Source organism: Notolabrus celidotus, chromosome 23 (assembly GCF_009762535.1).
Source record: "Notolabrus celidotus isolate fNotCel1 chromosome 23, fNotCel1.pri, whole genome shotgun sequence".
NCBI lineage: Eukaryota > Metazoa > Chordata > Actinopteri > Labriformes > Labridae > Notolabrus > Notolabrus celidotus.
The window spans coordinates 16,836,016-16,860,658 of NC_048294.1; the positions used below are offsets into that span (position 1 = coordinate 16,836,016).

The following is a 24,643-nucleotide window of genomic DNA, read 5'->3' on the forward strand; positions in this document are numbered from 1 at the left end:
AGTTCCTACACAGTCTCATCCTTCCAGACACTGCCAGAAAACGATTTGCAGATTTTCTTCGTCCCTTGTCTTCTCTAATGTCTCCCTCCTGATGTCTCACATTAATACCCTGGTCTTCCCTGTCCCGTCTCTTCTGTATTCCACTGGTTTATCTCAAATATTACCTGTATCTTTTCTTTCTCCTTTCTCCCTAGAAACTGCAGGTATAATCGGTTGTGCAAGTATTCTGTTGTGTTTTTTTTTTTTTTTTTCCTTTTTCGTTTTTTGTGAGACAAGTTTAGAAGTTCAGTTCACCCTCCTTCGTTGAATTCCAAACACTCCCTAAATAAGTCTGACAAGCCGCTGTAGCGGGGATGTTAATATTTTCTGGAAACGCCTTTACAAACACTTGAAATGTGCTTGGACTCCTGACAGAAATGGTCGATTTATTGTCCATTTGAGCACTAGCTGTGATCTCAGCTGTGCTCTGTCAGAATAGAGACGAGGTCCTCTGTGATTCAAAGGATGAATGGGAATTGACACAACCTACAGTGAATGACAGGGTTATAGCTGCCTGTCTGCCCTGTCATTACCAAAAATAAGCAGAAATCCAGACAACGTCCCTCTCCTCTCACAGTTCTCTCACAAAATCAGCTCGCACTCAGCCTAATGTATAAATGGTAAATGCCACAAACAGAACTGTCGGAAAAAAGTTTACATTGAAACAAAGTTAATCGAAAAACAGAATAGTTAAGCTCTCTAGAAAGCATATGTAACATTTGCTAACGACAAAAGCTTCAATGAGACAAAGAGCATGCTTCCCTGTTTCACAGTCAGTGTTTGTAGAGCATGCAGTAGCATCACAAGTCATGCCACAAAGTCAGCAAACTGTCTTGATGTTATGCTTTTTACAGAGATTTCTACGTGGCAAGTATAAGCCCTTCAAGCTTCTGATCATACTCGATTAAGTAAAGCTGTAGCAGAGAAACCTCTTATGTTATAAAAACAAGCAAGAGTGTGTTTCACTCGCCACATTCATACTGCTCCGTTTTCTTCTCTCTGATTGGATAGCCTAAAAGTTGTTATAATGACGCTGCATAACTTCAAAGATGGAGAATCTGATTTACCAGTTTAATCAGAGACTGGAAACACAAGATGTAGTGGAAATTAAAAGAGAATTAAGGAACTTTTTTCAGTCAAAACAAGATATTACCACATGCTACCACTAGGGTTGCAAAGGGGTGAAACATTTCCGTTAAATTTCCATGGGAAGTTAAGCTTGGGTATTTTAGAAATATTACAAATTGGAAACGTTCCATGGGAATTAATGGGAATTAACTGTGAATTGAGGATAATTTAATGGAAAGGTATCATATCCAAGCATAAATTTGTTTGGTTATAAGAGGACCTCCATCCAATATAGAAATCATCTGTGCATGTGATGGAGGAATGCACAGTGCATGTAGGGAGCATGGTCTCAATAGCCCTGCAGTAAGCAGTGTGCTATGTGCATGTGATTGAGGAATAGCATAGATATTCAACTGTACTTGTATGAAATCTGGTTGTTTTCGTCAGGGTTATGCTAAATATATTTTCCCCAACTATATTAAGTTCCCTATCAAGGACCAACCTTCAATTCAGTAAATTCCTGGTTTATTCCCATTTATTCCCATTAATTCCCATGGAAAGTTTCAGACTTTGAAAATTCCCGGAATTTGCAATCCTAGCTACTATAACCTGTAGCTACCAAAAGATTACAGTGAAAGTTAGCAACAGACCACATTCTAGCCTAAATGCTGATTTTTCTTACCAACAATAAGATATCATTAGCCAGGAAAGTGAATGCTAACATGAGATACTACATGACAGTGACTTTTTTGCTGATTGTAAAATCGACTGGAAATTGTACTATGACCCACAGCGGCAAATGACACCATCAGCCCAAGTTTGATCATTTCTAAACAGTAGTTTTAATGTGTGTAAATGGCTGCTGTAGGCTAGGTGTTAGACAGGTTGGCACAGATGTTTTTTTTATAATTCCAAAGCGAAAAAGTGATTGTAAAAATATATTTTTTAAAACACTTACACATGAACAGAACAAGATCAGCACAGTATTACAGTGTACAACTTTGTTCAAAGGGACAAAAACTGAAAGTTCCTCACAGGGGACTTAATAATATAAAATTATAATAATAATATTTTTAATGAGTTTTAATTTTACCTTCCGTGAGAGTGGAGGTACAGAAAATCAGGATAAAAAAGTTCCCAAAATGTCCAGCCAATGAAGTACAATATTTTGGTTAAGCTACTCAATGAACTGTATTTGTGAGGTTCTATAGGGGGCTTTCAAACTGATTCCAGCTGACCATCTGCAGGACATTATGGTGCTCAGTATCAACATTTATTTATATTGAAGTAATCGATTATTTTGAAGCCATTTGGAAGCAGCTGATACTAAAGAGAACTTCAGTGAGGGTAGAGTGATGTTCAGAGATTCCTGTTACAGCATTGATAGAATCACAATGTCTCCGCCTTTACGCAGACGACACTGTACTTCTACTGCAATGTTGACTCCATCAAACCATTCTGTTTTACAGTTAAGTAGTCTTGTACCTTTTGTAACTTTTTCACATCATCATGACAGTGTGCTGCGTAGTCTGTAGTACTGTTTAGCTGTTAATTTGCCATCACCTTTTGCCTCATCCCTGTCTTTGTGTAGAGCTGATTTACACAGTTGTTCTGTATGTTGATTTTTGAACTCAGGATGAAAATTGGTAAGTGGTTAAAATACCAAAGGTTTTCTTCCCCCCCCTCCCACCAAACAAACGTAAGCCAGCACTTTGATATATGTCATATCAAAAGCTGTTAATTGCAGTTCCAGATTCTGCTTCATGCTGCACACAACACAACCGCTCCATGTGTCCAAAGCGCGTCGATTTTACATAAAAAGTAGAGCTACAAAATGTCCGTTGCACTTTAACCTTATCCCTGTTTTCCATTCTTTTAACCCCTCTCTCTCCATGTATGTGTGTATATGCGTCACAGTAAAGAACTAATATATTTCCAGCTTGATTTGCTATTTGCTATCAGTGTTGGTCCCCGCAGTATTCATTATTTCTATCACCACATTGATTTCTTTGTCAGACCTTGTCAGACTTTTGAACGTACTTCAAAGATGCAGCCCTCTCCGTGAGGTCGTTCACTGCCACAAACATTTGTCACCTTCCCTTTACAGATCTGGAACTCATCAAAAAGCTAAGGCTCATCCCTCTCCTCCCTGTCTACCTCCTCCTCCTCCTCCTCTTCCTCTTTTCCTCCCCTTTTGCTAACATCCATGAGTCCTTTGTCATAAAATGTGGAGTTGAAGTTAACCTTTGTTGTCGGCATTGGCTGTCTTTGCTGCTCATTGACTTGTTCCTGGGACAAAATGAACTCCTCTGCTCACTTCTCTCATTCGTTTTGCAACCCCCCTCTTCTTCTCTTCAGCTACTATTGAAGCTATTGAGGCTGACGAAGGTAAATGGGTCTGGCTGCCCTCTTCTGTTGCTTTTCATGGCAATAGACAGGGGGGTCTGCTGGGTTTTCATCCATCTCGCTGGTGCTTGAATAGAGTGTGTTGGGTGTTTGGGCTAACAAAATGTGGCATAGTATTAACGGAGAAAAAAGAAGTAAGTAATTAGGAAATCCTGTGGTCAGACATGTTTTAAAGGGGAATGGATTTCATAGCACAGATTTCAAAATCACAGAGATCCTCCTGTGATTTTGAGTGAGTGCAAAGCAAATACTTCATGTACACTTCATGTTAGACTGACGGCTGCTACTAGTGAACAAATAGTCATTTAATTTTTACGTAAATAACCAAGCTATCCAGGTACAGGATGAAGATTGAACTTTAGAAAATAAGAAATCATACACAATTGACTGACTAGTAATTCTGGTGTTGACTAGGGAGGGTGATGATATTAACGCACACATCTCTAGTATAGACTGACAAACTGATACAGGATGAGTAGGGGGGATTTTCAATAGTGTCAGGTTGCACGCAGTGAGTGATGATGGCTGCTCATGTCTACGACAAAGCTTTAGTATGTATAGCACCATCTTCTGGGTAAAACACTGTTACATATTAAAATCCCCCTCTGCATTTTAGCCTTATGTATTAGTCGCACCAGTACATAGATAAATAGATATACTTTATTTCAGACCCATAGGTCCATATCAGCATAAAACATTATATAAAAGACTAGAAATAAGTTAAATACGTGTCCAGCAAGAAATAAAAAGATCACATAACTAAAGTTTACGCATTTGTTTTGATTAAAACATAAAAAGGCATTTGTTCCAGAGTTTCCAAAAACAAGAAAAATACCTTGTGTCACTTAATGTGGCCTGAGAGAGCTCCCTTAAAATTTCATTTTCTGAATCAGCTAAGCGACACATAAATTTGGATACAGCCGACTTTTTAGGTGAAAACAAAGTTATCAAAAGTGCATCTTAAACAATAACTTTCATGTTATGCATTTCTTTCAGCGTCATGAATGTAGTCGTCTGTATCAGACTAAAAGAATCCAGTCAGTGTCAGGAAGTCTTAGAGGACATGGTAGATCTTTATGGACACCCAAATTCTTATATTGAAAATGTGTGGATTAGGTCACAGTATGCGGCAGGTCATGCTTGCTCCTTAAACAAAGCTGAAGAATAAGTATTTCATTCAAATGTCCTCACATTGCACTCATGCTGAGGTTTGTAACCACACAAGGTAGAGTTCCTCCTGCTCTGCCCTCACACAATCCAGTGAAATCTTGCTATGAAAGATAGAAATGGTATTTCCCCTTTGAAACGGACGAAGCAGTTGTGCATTGTTGTTGCTGTTGTATAAATATGACAATAAGTTTTTCTTTAGAGTTGAATCCAAATCAGAAGAGAGAAATGCTCCACAGGAGGCTTTGAAATCCAAATTGGATCCTCCCTAAAACCTTTTTTTATTAACACTGCCTTTGGCGCAAGAACAACCTCAACTGCGAGCTAAATAGTAGTCTGCCAGCTGCTATTTACGTTGGAACTGTCCAGAACTTCCTCTTTAGCCCCACAGAGGATAGTCCGTTGTAGTGTCGAGACACTTCTCTGCTTCTCTCTCCATGTGGATCCTCTGTGGCCCTGCTGTGTCGTGTTCTTTCCTGTGAGCTGCTAATAACCTGTGTCTGACCTGTGCTATGCAGCAACACAACTATGCTACCCATCAAGCCCCACTCCACATTCCCCCAAATTTGTCCTCAAAAATGATGCCCCCACTCCTCATTGTAGAAAAGGGTCATCTTATTCGCAATCATAGTTTTATCAGCCTCTATGAAAGGTGGAGGTGACAAATTTAAACTTTTTTCAGTAAAAAAAAAAGGACTGAAATGAATCAAGATCAAGCTGAACATTGGAATGAAGAAAGGCAGAACCTCTAACTGAATTAAAAGAGTTCAAGTTGACAAATATGATGCTATTTTTCTAAAACATCTTGATTTGATTCATTTCAGTAATATTTTAATAAGCAAGCTTTCTCCAGTAACTCCATCTTTACCTCCTATCCAAACCTTATTGTGACCTCCACCCCTCAGAACCTCCAGTTAACCCTTTAATTGCTGCATGCTCCAAGCAGACTAAACAAGTCGTTAGCACCCCAAGTACCTCTGTAGTGTCTTTGTACGTGAGCTCAGTCTCAACGTGGTCCTATTCTGTGGAAGTGAATGTCTCAGTGGGCTCCACTCCAGTGTTTTTCTTTTAATCTCCCTCCCTTGTTCTTTTTTGTCTCTTTGATCATTCTCCTTCTTTCTTTGTGTCTTTTTCTTTTAATCTGTGACGTGATGTGACGATCTGGATTTTTCGGGGTCCTCAGGTGTTCTTGAATGTGCCTGAATAAAATCACAAGTCATGTTTTCACATTAATTTCTTAGAGTGGGTACAAAGGTTAAAATGAACAAATTAGCTGTCCAGCATAGCAAAGATGGATCGGTATTAGAGTGATGTCAGCAGATATTGTAAACAATGGATTGATGGCACATTGAAAACCTGTTGACCCTGATGCCAGACGTTCCCTCCTTAGATTTAGAAGGATTATTTAATCCTTTGTCTGTGCAGTTATATAATTTTCAAACTCTGATAAATTGTGTTAATGTGTTGTCCTATCATAAAATGAGCTCTATTGTTTTATATTTATTATCTGTTATCTGTTCATTTCAAATGATCAATATGTAAATATGCTTTAAATGCTTTTGTCCCTTAAAAACATATTTCATTGATCATATAAAGTCGAGTTCAGCAGGAGAAGTATGGATTCATATAGCATTAGTCTACATCTTTATTCTTAATTGAAGGTATAGAGAGTATGTGCTGACGTCACATTCCCCTCAGTCAGATCGAGACCTAACGGCAAAACATCCTACAACATGGCTGTGTCCAGTGGGTAGAAACAAAAACATCCAAATATCTACATAAAGCCAGAAACTAAGTTTCCTGATATCTATAGATACTTGATTTATACACAAGGCAAGGCCTGCAAGAAATTGTTAAATTAAAAAATGAATACATTGATTTGATCATCTGATAAACTGTTATTGTCTCCTTTTTAGCAGCAGTAATGCTAAACGCAGAAGTTTTTTCACCTGCATACTCTCTCTCTCATTCAGTTATGGGAGATAGGCTTTGTTTCTTAATTTGTAAGGCTAAGAACCATACTTTAAAAATCTCTTTCAGCATGAGGTCCAAGTATGCTGCTGGTTGGCTTTGTCAGCATAGCTTAGCTAACATGTTAAATGATTGAGAGAAATAGTCCCAGATTGTATCCCACTAAATATTACAGCTTATTGTGATCACAGTTTTCTGTGCAGGTGTAACAAACATAATTAGAATGTAATTAGGGGAATTACAGACACATTTGCGCCGGCTGTTTTCAATATTATTTTACAACCCTAGATTTAAAATAGTTGGGTGGCTATATAAAATGCTAATAAGAACAGATTTTGGTGGTTTGCAAATCATTTAAACCCTGTTTCTAATTAAGAACAGTGCAAAAACAAAATATAGAACTCTGAGACTGAAACATTTTAATCTTAAATGAAAAGAATATGCTCTTTTTAAATTTAATGCCAGCAACACGTTTCAAAAAGTTTACTGTTGTGTTGTGTTGTGTTGTGTTGTGTTGAAAGTGAAATACCCCAATCTTGCCTGATTCAGGATTTCCACTGCTCAACAGTTCTGGGTCTCTTTTGTTGGTGAATCTTGTAATTATGGGTCCGATTTTTTTAGTGAGTGACAAGACAGGACTGCAGGCAGGCCTGTTAAGCTGGACTCTTCTACTATGGAGCCATGTTGTTGTGCTATTGAGCAGAAGGGGGTTTAGTATTGCCTTGCTGAAATATGTAAGGTTGTTCCTGAAAAGGGCACAGTGTGAATGACAGCATTAATGGTGCCCTCCAAGACAGTTAAGCTATCCATGTCTTGGGCCCTCATTCATCCCCGTACCATCACAGATGCTGGTTATTAAACTATATAACAAGCCCTTACATCTGAAGAGTGGAGGATGGATGGAATCCACATTATCTAAAGTGAATGTCAAATTCTGATTCGTCAGACCACAGGACAGTTTTCCTCTTTGCCTCAGTCCATCTTAAATGGTCTGGGGCCCAGAGAAGTCAGCATTTCAGGATCATATTTTGATGGTCTCTTCTTTGCATGTCTATTATTAATACAGTTCTACCTGAGGGCCTGAAGATCACAGCCATCCAGCATTGGTTTTTTCAGCCTTGACCCTTTTGTACAGACATTTCTCCAGATTCTCTGAATCTTTTGTTAAAATGATATACTATAGATGATGACATCCAATTCTTTGCAATTTCTTACTGAGGAACATTTTTTGGAAATTGTTCACTTATTTGAGCAATCTCTCGCACAGTAGTGAACCTCTTTCCCCATCTTTACCCTTGAGACTCAGCCTTCATGGCATGTCTTTTAAAAACCCAGTCATGTCACTCACATTTTGCAAATTATTATTATTGTTTAGGAGATTCTTCTCCAGGTGTTTTTTATTAGCATGACACTTGACACTTGTCTCTGCCGAGACTGTTTTTGGAATATGTTGTTGGCATCAAATTTGAAATTAGCATATATCTTTCATAAAACAACACAATTTTCATTTTCAATAATTGATCTTTTGTCTTTGCACCATTTTAAGTTTGGTATAGGGTTTAAATGATTTGCAACACATAAATATCTGTTGTTATCAACTTTTTACACTTTGTCTAAACTTTATTAGGGAATTAGGGTTTTGCTATTAGTCTTTCTAAGGGACCGTCATCACGCAGGCATCATCAGGTATCGTTAGTGTAAACAGGCCCTGCAGGGTTTGTTTCCTTGATGGATGACCTTCAGTTGAGTTAGTCAGAGTACCTCAGACCTTTATCTTGTTCTTTCTCAGCAAAACAACTGTTTCAACAACCTCATGAACCATGCCAAAACTAAAGATAATCAAAGTCTGATGATGTGTGGGTGAAAGTGAGCAAGTGTGACCCCATTCTCTTTATCACTTAATCTCGCTCTTCAAATATCACATCTAACATTTTCCCCTCTTTTTCCTTTTTTTTTTCCTCAACAGCCATTAAAGGCTTCTCGCCCCAGCACAAGATCACCAGCTTCGAGGAGGCGAAGGGCCTGGATCGCATCAACGAGCGGATGCCACCGCGGCGAGACGCCCTGCCCTCTGACGCCAGCCTGAACTCGCTCAACAAGGCCCTGTCCTCGGAGACCAATGGCACGGACGCCAAGGGAAGCACCAGCAGCGGCAGCAACATCCAGTGATGGCCTACAACAGGGCGCCAACTCGGCCGACGGGGTCGCCCCGCCCCCAGCCTCATCATGGCCCGCCCAACACAGAAAAGGGGCAAAGGGTGAAGGAGTGTTAAGAGAGTGAAAAGGGGGGAGGCATGCACGGCTCACACTGGGGGGACATCTCACTTGCTAGTCTTTGGATATGCCTTCAAAATATTAGTTCATAGTCAAATCTGCTAAGTTATTGCCGGTTCACATTTCTGATTGGTCAGGCCAAGAGAGAGGGGGAGAGAGAGGGAGAGGGAGAGGGAGAGGGAGAGGGAGGGGGAGGGGGAGAGGGAGAGGGAGGGACAAATAGAGAGATCTTAAAGCTGATTTATTTCTTTTATTTCTTGAAAGACCCTTGCTCATTTACACCGAAACGGAAGGTCGTGTACCTTCTTACTAACTATCGTACGTTTACAAAAATACAGCACTAAAAAGGACAGAACATGAGATAATGTTTTTAACATATAAGGGTGTACAAACTAAATAAGGACTATTTATTGATAACTTTTTTTTGCTACTCTTTTAAAATAGCTCTGAAAATTAATTAGGCAGTCTTAAAAAGAATGTTGCAATGTTGTCGAAATGCCAAATAATGGAACGTTTTATGGTTTTGTACATATTATGCTTACCTCAGGTTCTTTTGGTGTGTGCTTTGACCTGATTTTTCTGTATAATGGCTAAATAACTCGGTAATGAATACCTATTTTCTTGAGTTTCATAACTGGAATTTATCTATCTATCATTTGCAAATATGTTTATTTTTTGTCTCTTTTGGAAGGGGAGGGGGGGTAGATTTATCGTGGCTTGCTGGAATTGAGTGTTAATTTTTCTCTTTTTAAGTATTGCGAACAAAGTAAAAATAGAGAACCTATATTGTGTAAAAAAAAGAATACAATAAACATAAAGTGTCTGCCTATGCATGTTTTATAAAAATTAAAGAAAGGAAATAGAAAATCTGAATACCTTTGGCTGTGGAGGCCTGTTTTGAAATATAATGCGCTTTAGTGAACATATACTGGATATACCTGCATACTTTCAATTAACACCATGATGCTCTATGCCTTCAACTTCTTTTGTAATTGAAGCATTTAATGATGGATGAGAAATCATATTTTTAACCTGCGCTTGTAAGTGCACACAGTCCAATTAAGCATGTTTGACAATTCTTGTGAGGTGTGTGGTTACATGTGTAACTAAAAAATGCATGATTAGCTGTTTGTGTCATATAACAGGTAAAATTGGTTTTGTTCTGTTTTGTAAATGTGCCACAGAAAGTGTAATTTGATTATTATTACTACTATTATTTGGAACTCTGCTTTGTATATCAGTTACAGGTTTGATACTGCTCAATACTTTAAGATGAAACGAAAAAAAAATACTTCAATCTTTTTTAAGAACTGCTTAAGTGCCCAAGTAATTCACTACACGACATGAAGCCTTGCTTTTGTAATTTAACTTCAAAACTGTTGGCAGATGAGGCATGCACTTGCAACTATGAAAAGTATTTTATATAACTGTTCAATAAAAATGTGCATGAATTTCAACTTGAAATGAAGCCGCTTCTCCTGTATGTGTGTGCGTGTGACTCAGGCTGTCCCACAGTCCTCTGCCAATGAATATGCAACCATGTAAAATAAAATCTAATACATAATACACATAGTCCTTTGGGCATTTTTTGCACCACTAGAGAACAAAGCTGAAGCAGAGAGCTACGTGATGTTTTCCAACAAGATTACAGGAAACCGTTTCCATCACCCATAACTCAAACCTGCAGGATATCAAAGATAAACATCAGAGTGACAGTATGTTATTCACACTTCAGGGTTCAGGGGCGATCATCCTTACTTAAGATGTGTTCAGTCTTTGTAAATGAGTCTTTGCTGTGCTGTAAATTGAACAACAAGTGAAGTGTCTGGCATTGACTGGCCAGTGTGTAGATAGGAAATTAGTCCCTGGCAATTTCACAACAAAGGTGTTTCCTCTATGTGACCCTCAGTGACTTCTTTGATTAAACCTCCAAGATGAAGCCAAGGTTTGCCAACATTCTTGTGTAACGTTCTTGGCTTCCTCCTTTTTGCAATAATACATTTTTGATTAAAATGCTCAAAACTGCATGGAAAGAATTTTCACATTTCACCTCAGGGACGTACTGTTTCCCTTTATTTTATTTTATATTATTTGTATTAATAATAATTTTAAAAGGCATTGGGCTTTTGAAAATACCCAGTATACCTCTCCTTTTGTTATGTTTTTTTTTAAGTCATAATTTTTGGCTTTTTTTGCCTTTATTGACAGGATAGCTGAAGAGAGACAGGAAATGTTGGGAGTAGAGAGTGGGGGAAGACATGCAGTTGATGGTCAACTGGCCGGGAGTCGAACCGGCGACCTCTGGGACGAGGACTATAGCCGCTGTACGTGGGGCGCTTATGGCCCTTTTCCACCGGCCCGTCTTAGCCCTACTCTACTCGACTTGACTCAACTCTACTCGGTTTGTGTTTTGTTTACACAGGCGCGGTACCTCGTGTCAGGTACCAGTTTTCCATACCTGCTCCGTTCTGGTTCCAAGCGAGCTGAGCCGATACTAAAAGGTGACGTCCCCGGACTGACGGCCACTGATTGGTCAGAAAAGAGTCATGAGCGCGATGCCCAATACAGGAATCAAACCCGCCTTTTAAAAAAACGACATCAGTATTTTGTGCTCTCTTTTGCTTCCCTCTCTCACTCGGCCTGCGACAAAAAAGCCACAGACCAAGCAGCAAGTACACCATTGCCTCCATGTCCTCCATTGTTTGTGATTGTTGTGTCGCGTTCAAAATGACGTGAACGCAGTTTTGCGCAGCTGTGTTTATGACGACCCCGCCCACCGTGAGTCGGTTCTCGGGCTAGTGGAAAAGAAACCCAAACAGAGTAGAGTCTAGTCGAGTAGAGCCGAGTCGAGTAGAGTAGGGCTGGAACTGTGTAGTGGAAGAGGGCCATAAGACAGCTTGGCCACCAGCGCACCATACCTCTCCTTTTTTAAGTAGTAGTTTGATTAAAGCCTCTGTGAGGAATGTTTGATTTGTGTTGACTTTGGTGCCCCATATATGGTGGTACTTTTTTCCGTGCTGATTTTGCTGTGTAATTTTAACAGTCCAATCTCTTACACAACGAGAATCTTTGCAGTGGAAAATGTTTTAAAAAAGGTTCCTTGTCAGGGTTCTCTAAACTGTCTAGCCTGACACCGAACCATCAGCTGCAGTTTCAGGCAATAATACCATTCTAGAAATCATCAATATTGTCCCTGATGGTCTGGTTTACTTTAGTAAGTCATAAAGAGACAGCAGCATTCATTTCAGTTTGATTCATAAAAACTCCTTACAGAAGCTTTAAAAAGAAAAAGTAACTTTAAAAAATCACAAAGCTGCCAACATTTTCTCGTCCTTGGTCTCTGAAGGGCCTTTCTTCAGTCTCCTCAGCTGAAATCAAACACAATGCTCAAACCAAAGGAAGTAAACTCTGACATCCTGTTTTTTTGGGAGGGCCAAAAAAACAGGAGCTTGATTTTGTAGTCTCAGTGGGACAATATGAAGACCAAGAACGTTGGATGTCAAACAGAAAATAAAATGAACAATGAGAGTGGTGATGCAAAGTCTACAATGTCCCACTCAAAAAGTCTGATAAGTGGTCATATCATGTGAAAAGAAAATGGGTTTTTCTCCCCTAAATGTAGGGAAATGAAGCCATCAGTTTACCTTGGATGTAAAACCTAGATTCATATTATGATAACAAGAGTGTGCATTGGGACCCATTTAAGGTCATATCCATGCTCTATGAAGGCAGGGTTACATAAACAATGAAGAATAGTAAAATGTAATGACTGGAATTTGAACTGCTCCCCTGAGTAATCACAACTTGGCTCTTTGTCATTTGTTCCAACAATCATTTAACAAAACAATCCACATTGTAATTCCATTCCATCCTTGCTTTTGTTTGTTTGTTTTCATGTAGGCATGTTCAGAATGAATCTGAAATGAGATGCAAGTGATTCCTCTTTTTTTCCACGGGTGAGAGCCAAAGCCACTTATTCCAAAGCACTTTGTTTATCTTACATGATCACTTCCATACATTTAATAGGTTTTGTTTATTTAAGTAACAATCCTTTGAGGGACCACAGACTGAAGTTGTCTTAAGGTATAGAGGGTGAGTCCCGTTCTCCTGTCTGATCAAGTAGTGCCAGAGTAGGAAAAAATAAGTGGTGGGAGCATTCAAACACATAAAACCAAGATCCCTTTTAAATGGACTCGGGTTTGCACCCACTGACTGCCTTGTGCTGGACTCCGCAGCCACCCACTTTACGTCAGTAAGGGAAGCCGGTGTATTTCCTCATGTTCTTTATCTAAAGGAAGTGCCAAAATAAGCATCAGCAGCGGAGCAGAGAGGCCGAGCTCGGACACCTTTTCCACTGGTCACTGTGCTGGAGTCTGAGGAAGAAGTCAGAGGAGTTCAGGGCTGCAGAATCACCATGAAGACTGTCAGGGTTTTGGTCCTGCTTCTGCTTGCATCTGCTCACAACCTCACTCCAGGTAGGGAAACTATTTTGGTGTGAGAAAAGTGTTGTTTGATTTGATGGAGTCACAGCTCAGGCCTTTAAAAATCCAAAACTCTACTTAGCTGAAGTCTCTTTGGTTTTTCTAAGTGTATGGTGGAGTAGAAAATGCCATTCTTCTCTGATTTGTAAGGGAAAATTGAATCCTATAGAGTACTGTGTTAAAGTATTTCCGCAACTAAGATTTCCTATTGAACGAAAATGACAAAAAAGGTATGAATTTTTGGAAAATAATTCAGTTTTTTTCTTCTTTTGTTGTAGGTTTTTTGTTCTTTGTCATGTTTACTTTTGTTTTGGTATGTGCAAAGATAAAAATCACAATGTTGTTCAAAACACACTTACACTTTGAACGGTACCTCAGAGACATCCACTCATAGTGAATTTCCGTCCAGTCAGTCTGAGATAAGCTGTGTGCGTCTGTCTGTCTCTGTGTGTGTGTGTGTGTGTGTGTGTGTGTGTGTGTGTGTGTGTGTGTGTGAGAGAGAGAGAGAGTGTGTGTGTGTGTGTGTGAGTGTGTGTGTTTGCACAGACAAATATTGTTGCTAGTTAAGTTTGCCACATTAAGTCAAAATGAGGAATTATTTTTCATTCTAGAAATCATGAACAAATCACAACCTCAGAGAAAAAAATCTATGTGATAAGCAGGCAGAGGAGTGTCTCCTGGCTGAAGGAAAGGAAAAAGAGGGTGGCTCTCCATCTGTTTGTTTTCCTTACTCAAAGCCAAAAGAACTTTTAACCATTCTGCAGCGGGCAGATAGGTGATCTCACAGCAGATAACCAGTGGGAACCAAACTGCCCCCTCTCTCACAGAGACAACAGATCATTGTCCGGAGAACCTTAACGTCCCCACTGGCAGCAAATCTGCTTCCATTGCGGTAAACATCTGGAGGAAACACCCTCGCCCTCAGTACAGCTCACAACGGAGTGTTTTTCACCATACCTTAAGTGGGCTGTTTTTAAGCAAATTAAGACAACCTGATGGAGAGAATTTAGATCATTTTAAAGACCTGTCTTTAAAAAATATATGTTTCACTTTAAGTTTCACAAAAGCAGAAAGTCACAAATAGTGACTCAAGACTTCAGACTTGAGATCCAGAGTATAACATCGTAACTTCAACAGTTCATTGTTTGGTCGATGTTGGATAAAGGAGTGCTGAAATTGTCTTAAAACTGGACTTGTACTGGATTTGTTTTGAATAACTTTTAAGACTTGGCTTTCACTCTAAACCACTTGAAACCTGTGTGTGGAACTTCATGTTTGAAGCCCATGAAACCAGACATAGCAGCATGAGGTCTTTCCTAAAACGTGCTTTTCAGCTGCTCGGCATCGTCTCTGGCATGAAATATGTTAAAATGTCATCATGGCTGACAGCAGTGAAGACAGGATGCTTGGCTGCTCAGGTCAGGGGACAACAATAGTGAGTTCTGGACAGGATGCAGCTTCACACTGCTGAAGCACTTGGAACAGAGGAAATCCACCTTAACTATCTCACATTCTCATCCTCAGTCTGACACTCAGGGCGAGGGCATGTCTTTGTCTCAGGCTCGGGGCTTTAAGGCTGTGCCAAACAGGAATGATGAAAATATTCAACTGTGAACCTAAAATAGAGAATCAGTCAGAGGAAATGTCTTACATAGATAAACTTATGCTGGTGTTTCCATTCTGTTTTATGGGATTCCTAGATATCCCGATGGTTTTAAAAGATGTGCTCAAATAAGCCAACAACAAAGACCCCGCAGCAATTTATTCATATTTGAGAAATTGTTCATACCACTTTAAGACACTGCTGACTTTGTCTATCAAGAGTCTCCAATTTTCAAATAGTTGTGTGTCTGCTTCACAGTTTCAGCAGATGACACAGCTGCTGACAAAAAACCACCATCAACAACAGAACCAAATGTACCAGCAGGTATGTACGTCATTTTCCATACTCAGGGTCGGAATGTCAAATTCTGTCATTGTGTCCTGTACTTTATCTTTAAGTCTTATAAATATAGAAATCATGTTAATCATTAGCGTTTCACTGCTTGTGGTTTAATCAGCAACTGAGAGAAAATTGATTGTGAGGACGGTCATATTTCATTGTAAAATAACTAACTTTATTATACATTAGCTACATCTGAGCTTCTATAAGACAACATGTTAGCAATCCGCCTCTGAGTAGCTTATATGATTGTTAGCTAGGAAGTGGAGGAATGCTAATATTACCTTTGAAATTGGTTAGATGACATCATTGACATATTGTAACTGTACAAAGAAGTGCGTTAATGCCCACCTTAACTGTAGCTTGATGTCACCTTAGAGTTGTAAAATTCTTTATTCATTTCTTAAAGTTGAGAAGTTTTCTATTGTGTGGTGTCACATTCTCAATAGATATTGTTGGTATTCTGCCACTTTCGAGCTAACAGCTATGGAAAAGTAGTGGCTAAATGCTAGCATTAGCTGTTGTGAAATTAAAGCTAATGGGTTGTCAAAACCATAGACTGTATAAAATATAGACCTAGTATCCGTGACGTCACCCATCTGTTTCTGAAGCGCTGTTTTGAGGCCAATCGGCCGTGGCAGCCATATTGCTGCTGTCGAGCAATTGTCACGTAAAGAGGCAGGCTTTGAGCCTCCTAGCCAACAGCTACAGTGTTCCTGACTGTCAATCAAGTCAGCTGTGCCTCTCATTGGAAGACTCGTAATCTCAATATCTAGCTTTCCAGACTTCACTCGTCTTTTGTACCAGGCTGTAAACATGTTTATTTCTAATGTTAAGATCGGCTTTTTTGAATTGGTGTGTATGTGGTTTCCGGTACTTCCAGAGCCAGCCTCAAGCGGATCATGGATGAGGATGAACTGCAGTTTTTTGGCACTTCCACATTGGACTCATATTTTTAGACCGGAGGTTGCCGCTTGGTCAAAACACTTTCGCTTCGCACCCTAAGTGTGATGTTGAGGCACTATGGCCGACTTGTAAATATGGCATTATAGCAACAGTTTTGCTTTTTGCAGAAAAAACAGAAAAGAACATTATTACTTCTGTCATATCTAACATACAACTGGTAGCCTAGCTTAGCACAAACACTGGACATTGGGCCCTGTCTGAAGTCCATCTACCATCACCACCATTTATTTTCTACATAGCTTATACTGTCTTCTGTACATACTTGTATTACCATTATTTTCATTGTATTTGTATTTCTATCTTATTAATTACTTCTTCTATTAACATTATTTGATATTCTTAATTATTGTGTGTAGGAGCAACTTTAATGACTGAATTTCCCCCTGAATGAATAAAGTATTTCAAATCGAATCTAATCTAATCTAATCTAATCTAATCTAATAAGAGGAATAGCAAGAAGATAAGGCTACATGACAGTACTTACATTTGTAAAATCAACAGTTCACTGCTAACTGGTTACATGCTAGCAGCATAAATAACCCCAAGTAAACATGAAAATTGCCATTTTTACATGAATTGACCGTTTTGTTTTTGTTTGTTTTTTCAGAATTTTCAACTGATAAATCAACCTGTTTGATTGTATGCTTTAGAGATAAGACAAATTTATCTAACTTTTGACAGAGACAGACTAGCTGCTCCCCCTCTTTCCAGTCTCAGTGCTACATTTAGCTAACTAGCATTGGGAGCTACAACAAATATATTTATGAGAGTGCCAGAAATGAATAGGCTAGAGTGCAAATAAACATACAACTCAAAATGCTGCACTATATATTTAAAATGAAAACTGAAAAACTGAAAAAAAACTGAAATAGATAGATAAACAGCGCAGTCAAGGTTGAAATCCCATTGCTGCATCTTCACTCTCTTTATTGAACCCAGAGAGCAGTTTATTCTCTCTGAGGTTAATCTTTTTTCCAGCAGTTACACAAGAGTTAAGTTAATTCATTTTATTTTCTACAGCTTCTACAGTAATGTATATAACTTTGTCTTTACTTTGTGTATCCACAGCACAGACAACAGCAGAACCTGCAAACCCAACACAAGCACCTACACAGCCAGTCGCAACAGCAGCACCAACAGGCGCTCAAGATACTTCTGCTTTGTCTCAGGTTTCCCCCAGCAAACCCACTGAGAGCAGTAAGTATGCTTTTACGTTACTTGGAAGCATGTCTATCACATGATATCCAGCTAAATTCAACAACATGTCAATGATTTACCTTTTTATTTCAGATAATAGTGAGACGAAGGCCACACCAACTGTGAAGGCTGTTCCACTGACAACTCTGCCAACAGTCCACCAAACTGTGGCTGCTACATCTGATGTTCCTGCCTCCGGGGATAACAAAAGTAAGATGTCTTTTTAAATATTTGACTGATTTTATTTATCTTCAGTTTTTTATTTCTTGGGTTAATGAGAGTGAACAATAAAAAAACTATTAGGTAAACAAATATTGCAGACTACGAGGAGAGATTTGCTTATGTTTTTTTTTTGTTAGAATAACTCTTATCTTTTTTATTTTATTAGCACACACACCTGACACTATGCGGCCAAGATCTCAACCAGGAAACCAATCTGAGACCACAAGAGGGCCAAAAAAGCCTCAGGGTAAGAATCAGACTGGTGATTCCACTCAACAAACTTATTAAGTATTGATTTTGACTTAAACATTATTTTTTTACACCAGTATTTTAATTGGTCTGACTTTTGTAGGAGGTGTTGAGACCACTGAAAAACCAAAAACAGGGGAGGGTAAGTTCCAAGACCAAATATGTCCACTTTTTCTCTTCATGTTTATCTGAAAACTGTTCATTTACTACACAACGTGTCAAAGTAAACCATGCGTTCAATTCATATCAAAATCTACCTCTCTCTATTGTCTGCAGGTTTAACCACTGCTGCTCCAGGTACTGTTCAATATTTGTACAAATTACATTTTTTCATATTTTTTTAAGGTTTCGATAAAGGAATGGGTAGAGCTTAAATTTGTGAGGAAAGTAGGCACATATTGTAAACTCTTTAATTATAATCGACTTGTTAAGTTCTGTATGGTGTTAACTGGTTCGATCATTTCATCATCTGCAGCATCACATCAATCTTTTCCACCTCCAGTAATGTCACAAACTGAGCAAGGGGAGACCACAGACAAAGGAGCTGGTGAGTTACCGAGAATAGTTTGATGGATGTGCACTCATGAATGAATAATTGATAATGTGTAATTATTTCTAATCATTCTAATAATCATTTCCTCTGTGGATTATTTTGAAAGGTCCTCAGACCGGCAGTGAGGAGAAAGAGGCTCCTAAATCAGGTAATGGTCTAATCTGTACGGGACCCAGTATGGTACACTATTCAGCAGATGCTAGTGATAAATACACAATCTGTTGGCATATGATGTTGACATTTTGGTGTCAGGAGCATTCTGTTTGGGTTTTTAGTCCCAGTTGTTTCCATAAAGAAGATCTCTCTGAAGCATCATCTTTAAAGTCCAAAACAGTGTACCTGTACCTCAAGTTACAAGCACACAGAAGAGGAAGTCTATAGCTAAACACTGGCTGAACAGGAAGCCCCAAAAAGTTGTCTGTCACTCTCAGAGGCTGTAACGTGGTCACACACTAGCTGATTGATTTAAGGTTAAAACCCATAAACCCATAAGAAAATCAAACCTATAGTAATGACAGGGATTGGGTTGAACTATGTACAGGTTTAAGAACATTATTTGCTTTGATTTTTAAATTATAATTGATGTGTTGTCTTTGAAGTGCTGCAGCAGTAAAATCTCTGGCCTGCCATTTGGTTAGACAGTTTTCCAAAGGCAAGGCAAACCATGTTGGGCTCACAACTGTCTCTTCATATTGTCTTTTTAGACAAAAATCTGTGGTGGATTGTGTTGCCTAGCCTGCTGGTCGCAGCTGCTGCAGCCATGGTGGCGAAGTTCAAATGCAAGAAGGTCCATGATCACACAGGTAAGACAAATATGATGCACTTTGTAGAAGCATGCAAAATGGCTTTGTTGTTTCATTTAAGAGACATATTTAGGTGAAATTAGCCATTTTTATTATATGTGAAAGAAATAGTTTTTATATGAGACACATATCTGTTCTTTTGTCCTCTCTTTGTCAGAAACCATCGACACTGGAACTGAGAAGTAAGTTAACCCCTCTCTGTTTTTAAAAGATGTGTTAACGACTAAAGCACTCATTATTTTGTCCCTATGACGTTCCACAGTGCATCTTTCCAGAGCAGACCTGAAAGCACCAAAGACGGTGTCATGCTCCTCGGAGTGAAGTCATCAGGTGGAGAAGAAAACGGTGAGCTGCCTCCCATCTCTTTCCTCTGAGAGTTCCTTCCATGTTCCTCCTGTTTGTGCATTCTTCCATCACTTGCTCAAGCTGTTTCTCCAGACACAGTTTTTCGATTCTTCCAGGGAAGTAACAGGCTTTTAATATCTCATTGTGCTGCATGGGGTTTTGGGGCTTTGCTGGGCAACAGAAGGTGTTTCCTGTGATTTCCCGCCCCCGCCCTCAAACAAGCAGCCGGGCTTGAAAGATAGGGACTTCCTAACATAAACACAGATTATTTTGGACGAGAGCTATTGTGCGGCTGTTAAATGTCAGTGTGGCTGAGACGCTACAGGTGTGTACGTGTTTACAATGGATTAAATGTATGTGCACATCCACTGGGTGTGCATTTGTCACACATGGTTTGTACACAGTCTCTGACCCCACCCATGAAAAATTCCTCCTTCCTTCCCTCATACAATCAGGTTTGGATGACTCGGCTGCAAGCATCAGAGGGAAATGGCGTCATGCTTTAGGAATTCTGCTGAGGAAGAAAGTGTTTATGTTGTTACGGACTACTGGATTTAGCTTTATAAATTCTTGAAACCTATTGCCCTTTACACAGACAGCGACTTATAACCTTATGCTTTCAAACTGAAATTCCTTTTTTACTGACTTCATGAGTATTAAAAAGTCCCACATCAACAAGTGCTACCATTATGTTGACTCTTCTTAAAGTGCAAGAATGTGATGTAATATTAGGATTTGATCAACCGATAGGCAGTCTGGAAAAACTTGTTCCTGATATAATTTGGATCAGAGACCATATTAAAACCCAAATCCATTATAGTAATTATTTAATATAAAGATTGACAACATGTCTCAACCTCCTGTTGTACAAAGATGAAGCTAGAATAACCCCACCACCATCACTGACATTTAATGCATCTATGCCACAAAACTGACGTGCATTCCACTTACCTAAAACACATCGTGATAGAGACACTGATAAAGATAAAGATCCCTCAGGCTGGAACAGTGTGTAACAGTGTGTCATGTTTATTTGAAGCAAACACTCTTGGTCACAGAAAGTTTGATGATTTCTGTGTTTGTGTTGGACCTTTCCTCCTCTATTCTTCTTTCTTTCATTTCATTCATTGTCAACAAAGCTTGCAATCATAATGTTATACCCTTTTTTATAATATACTGGCTTGTTTCCACCAAGCGGTTCAGTACGGTTCGTCTCGGTCCGGCGCGCATTTTGTGGCGTGACAGGTCCCCAAATTACCGAGCCGTACCGTCCCACTTTTTGGTACCCTTCTGTTGGGGTGCTAGACATACTGATCCGACCCTAGAGGGTGGAGCTAGAAACACTGCAGTCCGTTGATTGGTCGAAAGAATCGTCACTTCCCGTGCAACAGCGATAATAAAGAACAACACATAACCCCGCCATGTTTAAATCTCCAGTGGACTTCAGGATGATAACTTTTTTTGTTTTTAAAATGGCGTCAAGAAACAGCGTTCCATGGTTGACCCACGGAGGTGCAGACTTTCCTTGTGTTTTTCTTCTTTGTTGCATTTATTAGCGGGGTACACTGTGTCACGCTGCCATGTCGTCACGCTATTATGTAGCTGACGCGGCTATCGGCATCTGGCTTACACGCTGCCCAGGGCACGGTTGGCTGTGGAAACGCAAACAAGATCAGGCATTACCGATCCGACCCGTACCAAACTGTACTGATCCATACCAGACCACTTAGTGGAAACAAGCCATTAGATAATAACTGATAACTCTCTCTTCAGCTGTCATATGCATTGAAGCCAAAAATACCCCAAAATAAAAACAACAGAAAAATAATACTTGACTTGAATCAGCTTTATGAAAGCTAATTTATTATGTAGACACTATGTTTCAGAAAAAAATCTGTTATGTGTATTTTATTTTTAAAGTCTGACTGTACCTCATCTGTTAACATGGGGGAGGCAGGCTTTATGACCTACACTGCAGCCAGTCAGTAGACGGAGCTCTATACTTTTTGGCTTCACTTTTGATACCTGCCATGTCATCCTATTTTTTGATACAGTTTTTTTTGGTTGCAGTTTTTTTTCCAGCACTAATCATCGTTTTCTGGCAAAAGGTGTTGAACAAAGGCAGGAGGGGGATTTCAGCATAATAGTTTAGCACTAGCTTATGATATTGCATTAGAGCACTGTCTACACTTATAGCTTTTAGGAAAAAATAAGGTATCTTAGCTGAAGTTGTGTATGTATTCAAAGAGGTAAGTATGAAAAGTATTGTGTGGCATTTTGTATCTCATAACTTATATATATATATGTATCGTAAAGATATTTCGAGTGGCACAGCTTTTGCTTCCCTCTTTGATTCTGAATTAAACAGCTTAACATATGATTCTAGTCCGCGCTTCACTGGTTGTAACATGCTGTGTGCATGAGCAAGGCAGTTGCCACGTATTGAGACATGGTCTAAAGTCAATGGTTTATTTTCACTTTCTTGAGCCATTTTCTGGAGGGTCAAACAGGTTCCATCTTATAACCATGGTGGCTGCACTTTAATAAATCAACAGAGCACTGCTGTTTAGATTTGCCTGGAGAAAAATAAAGAGGCAACAATCATCTCCTAACAAATTCAGCACATTTTCTGACTGTTTCTCAGGGTTGGGTAGAGGTCCAAGTTTTTGATCACACCGGTTTCGTTTGATCATTGTGTGGTTTCATGCATTGCCTGTGTCTTTATGTGTTCCAGCTGCTGCGAGATAAAAAGAAGGGCAGCAACATCAAGAATGGCCAGTGGATGAGTCACAGCAGTCGCCCACACACTGATGGTCTGGTGGAACAGTTAGATGTTTTTGATGTTATTTTGTTAAAGAAAGAAAGTGTTTGACAGCAGTTTTGATGTATGGTTCTTTATACTGAATGCAGTTTTGTTTGTGACTGTGATCATAAATCTCTGATTCAACTTATTTCACGTGCAGTTTGTTCCTAAGAGCTGGAGTCAGTACATCTCTTTGATTGATAGCATAGGCTGAATACTGTAAACAGAAAATTATTGCCTGTAGAATATTAATAAGATATCTCATTCTGAAACTTATATTTCAGTATAATATTATTAAGACAAAAAAAACAGCTGAGTGGATATTTTTTGTGTATGTGTTTATCCACAAACATTTTCTGTACATTGCACTGACCTCAAAACCAGAACATATTTTGTTGTAATTAATGACTGTTCATTTCATGCTATTATAACTATCCGTAGGTTCTGTTGTAAACCATCATTTATTTGTCTTGAACTATTTTGTAGATTTTGATGTTTTGGTTTTTGCGTATCGCTCAATGTCAAAAAGGAGGTTTAAAAAAAAGCAGGTCATTTTCTGTCATTAAAGTATTTCTTAAAGACGTAGCTAAAAATTGCTTCATGTTTCTTTGTATGAATATTTTGAACTAGCGTTCTTTTGCATGACTACATTCACAGCCTTTTTATTTTTTGTGTGAAAGCAGCTTTGCACTGTAATTATACTGTGATGCTGGTTTTAAGATTTTCTATATCAGCATATATAACATACAAGCCCAGGAAACAGGTCAATGCAGATGCACAGGACTGTATTTAAAGACACTGGAACTACTTTATGGCTTGAATGTGTTGTTCTGCACCTCAATGTCCTCAATAAATCACTGAAAAATTGATTTGTTTAGCTTGGGTTTATCAAATTTGCTTGTGAACGGATCAAAAAGATTCAATGTCCTCCTTTATTGCCTTTAATTTTGATGTACTTTTCTGCACATTACAGCACTGCTTTATCAACACCAATCATGTCACTGCTTCACCACTAGAGGGAGACAACAGACAGCACAGGACAAAGAGATGACCTGTGTTTCTACCTCTGGTTCATAGCCTGGTGTTTGTTTATTACATCAAGGTTTCATGAGACTGCTGTCAGAGAGCTGAGTTTTAGATGACCAGTGTGAAACTCTCTCTGTGCTCTCATCTAGTTCATCCAGTGCAAGGTTAGATAACTAATCCTACAACATCTTTACACTGTGTTTTTTATTGAACCAAGTCATATTCATTATATAACTTCAAATGAATATTGCTTTATTGTTGCCTTGACCTTCATTTTGAATGCATTCACACAGTATTAAAGTGACTGCTTCTATCTGTGGCCTTTGTAAGCTGAGACTGCAGGGTAACAGCTTCGACTGTGGGCACATTTCCCTCTCAGAGACAGTGAGCAGATTGGCAGGAAGCCCATCACACACCATTATAATGCCACAGCAGCTGTGGCATGGGCTGAGTTACATTCAGGGTTTAATCCCAGGCTCTTCTTCCTCAGCTTCACCCTGTCACTTACACAGTTTAGTCTTCCTCTTTTTGCATATTTTCACTCCAAAGTTGAATTCAAATCAAAGTCTCTGACAGGGAAAGTCAATGCAAATGTTACCCTTGGGAATTTATTTATAGTGTTTTCAAAATTACGCCTTTTCCGTATATTCCTTTTTGCAGCGCAGCAGTCTCATTGATTGAAAGCTACTGTACGCTTCAGAGAACTAATTGAGGTTATTTCAGCATATTAAATCTGTGATGTTTGAAATATAATATTGCAGCACTGGGTTAGTGCTCTCTTGGGGGTGTTGTGTTAGTTTAAACTGACATCAAAAACATGAAGCCTTGCATTCTTCAAAATGAATGGCAGCAAAGGAAAACAACCATCAATATAAAAGCTTAAAACATTCCCTGAAAACTGTTTTACATAAAGGATGCTTTAGATTAGATGCTGACAAATAGCACAGTTATCATATTGTCTAGTATTGGTGTTAAGCAGAAAGCAATGCATACATGCAAATTGAAAATTAAAGTCTTAACAACTGATTGAACAAAAATTACTTGGTAAGTTCTTAGATGTAGGGAAAGGCCTCAATCCTTCGAAAACTGAGATGAATAAATGACACATCTGAAGAACAACGGGAGGATTTA

General features: G+C 39.0%; 2 protein-coding genes across 2 annotated transcripts in view; both read left to right on the forward strand.

Moving 5' to 3' along the window:
- The window catches only part of LOC117807804 (serine/threonine-protein phosphatase 2B catalytic subunit alpha isoform-like), an 88,891-nt gene extending 80,256 nt beyond the window's left edge, over positions 1-8,635 (forward strand). The window contains 1 exon segment of the mRNA XM_034677205.1: positions 8,618-8,635. The gene's annotated coding sequence lies outside the window, so the exon portion shown is untranslated.
- A 4,547-nt stretch (positions 8,636-13,182) lies between these two features.
- LOC117806981 (uncharacterized protein KIAA0754-like) lies at positions 13,183-23,355 on the forward strand. Its single transcript, XM_034675993.1, has 13 exons — positions 13,183-13,400; positions 15,268-15,333; positions 17,383-17,511; positions 17,605-17,721; positions 17,900-17,980; positions 18,086-18,124; positions 18,259-18,279; positions 18,458-18,529; positions 18,642-18,683; positions 19,240-19,338; positions 19,496-19,520; positions 19,601-19,683; positions 22,418-23,355. Exons 1-13 carry the CDS (start codon positions 13,340-13,342, stop codon positions 22,429-22,431), a joined length of 849 nt encoding a protein of 282 aa, XP_034531884.1. The 5' UTR covers positions 13,183-13,339; the 3' UTR covers positions 22,432-23,355.
- Positions 23,356-24,643: the final 1,288 nt, after the last annotated feature.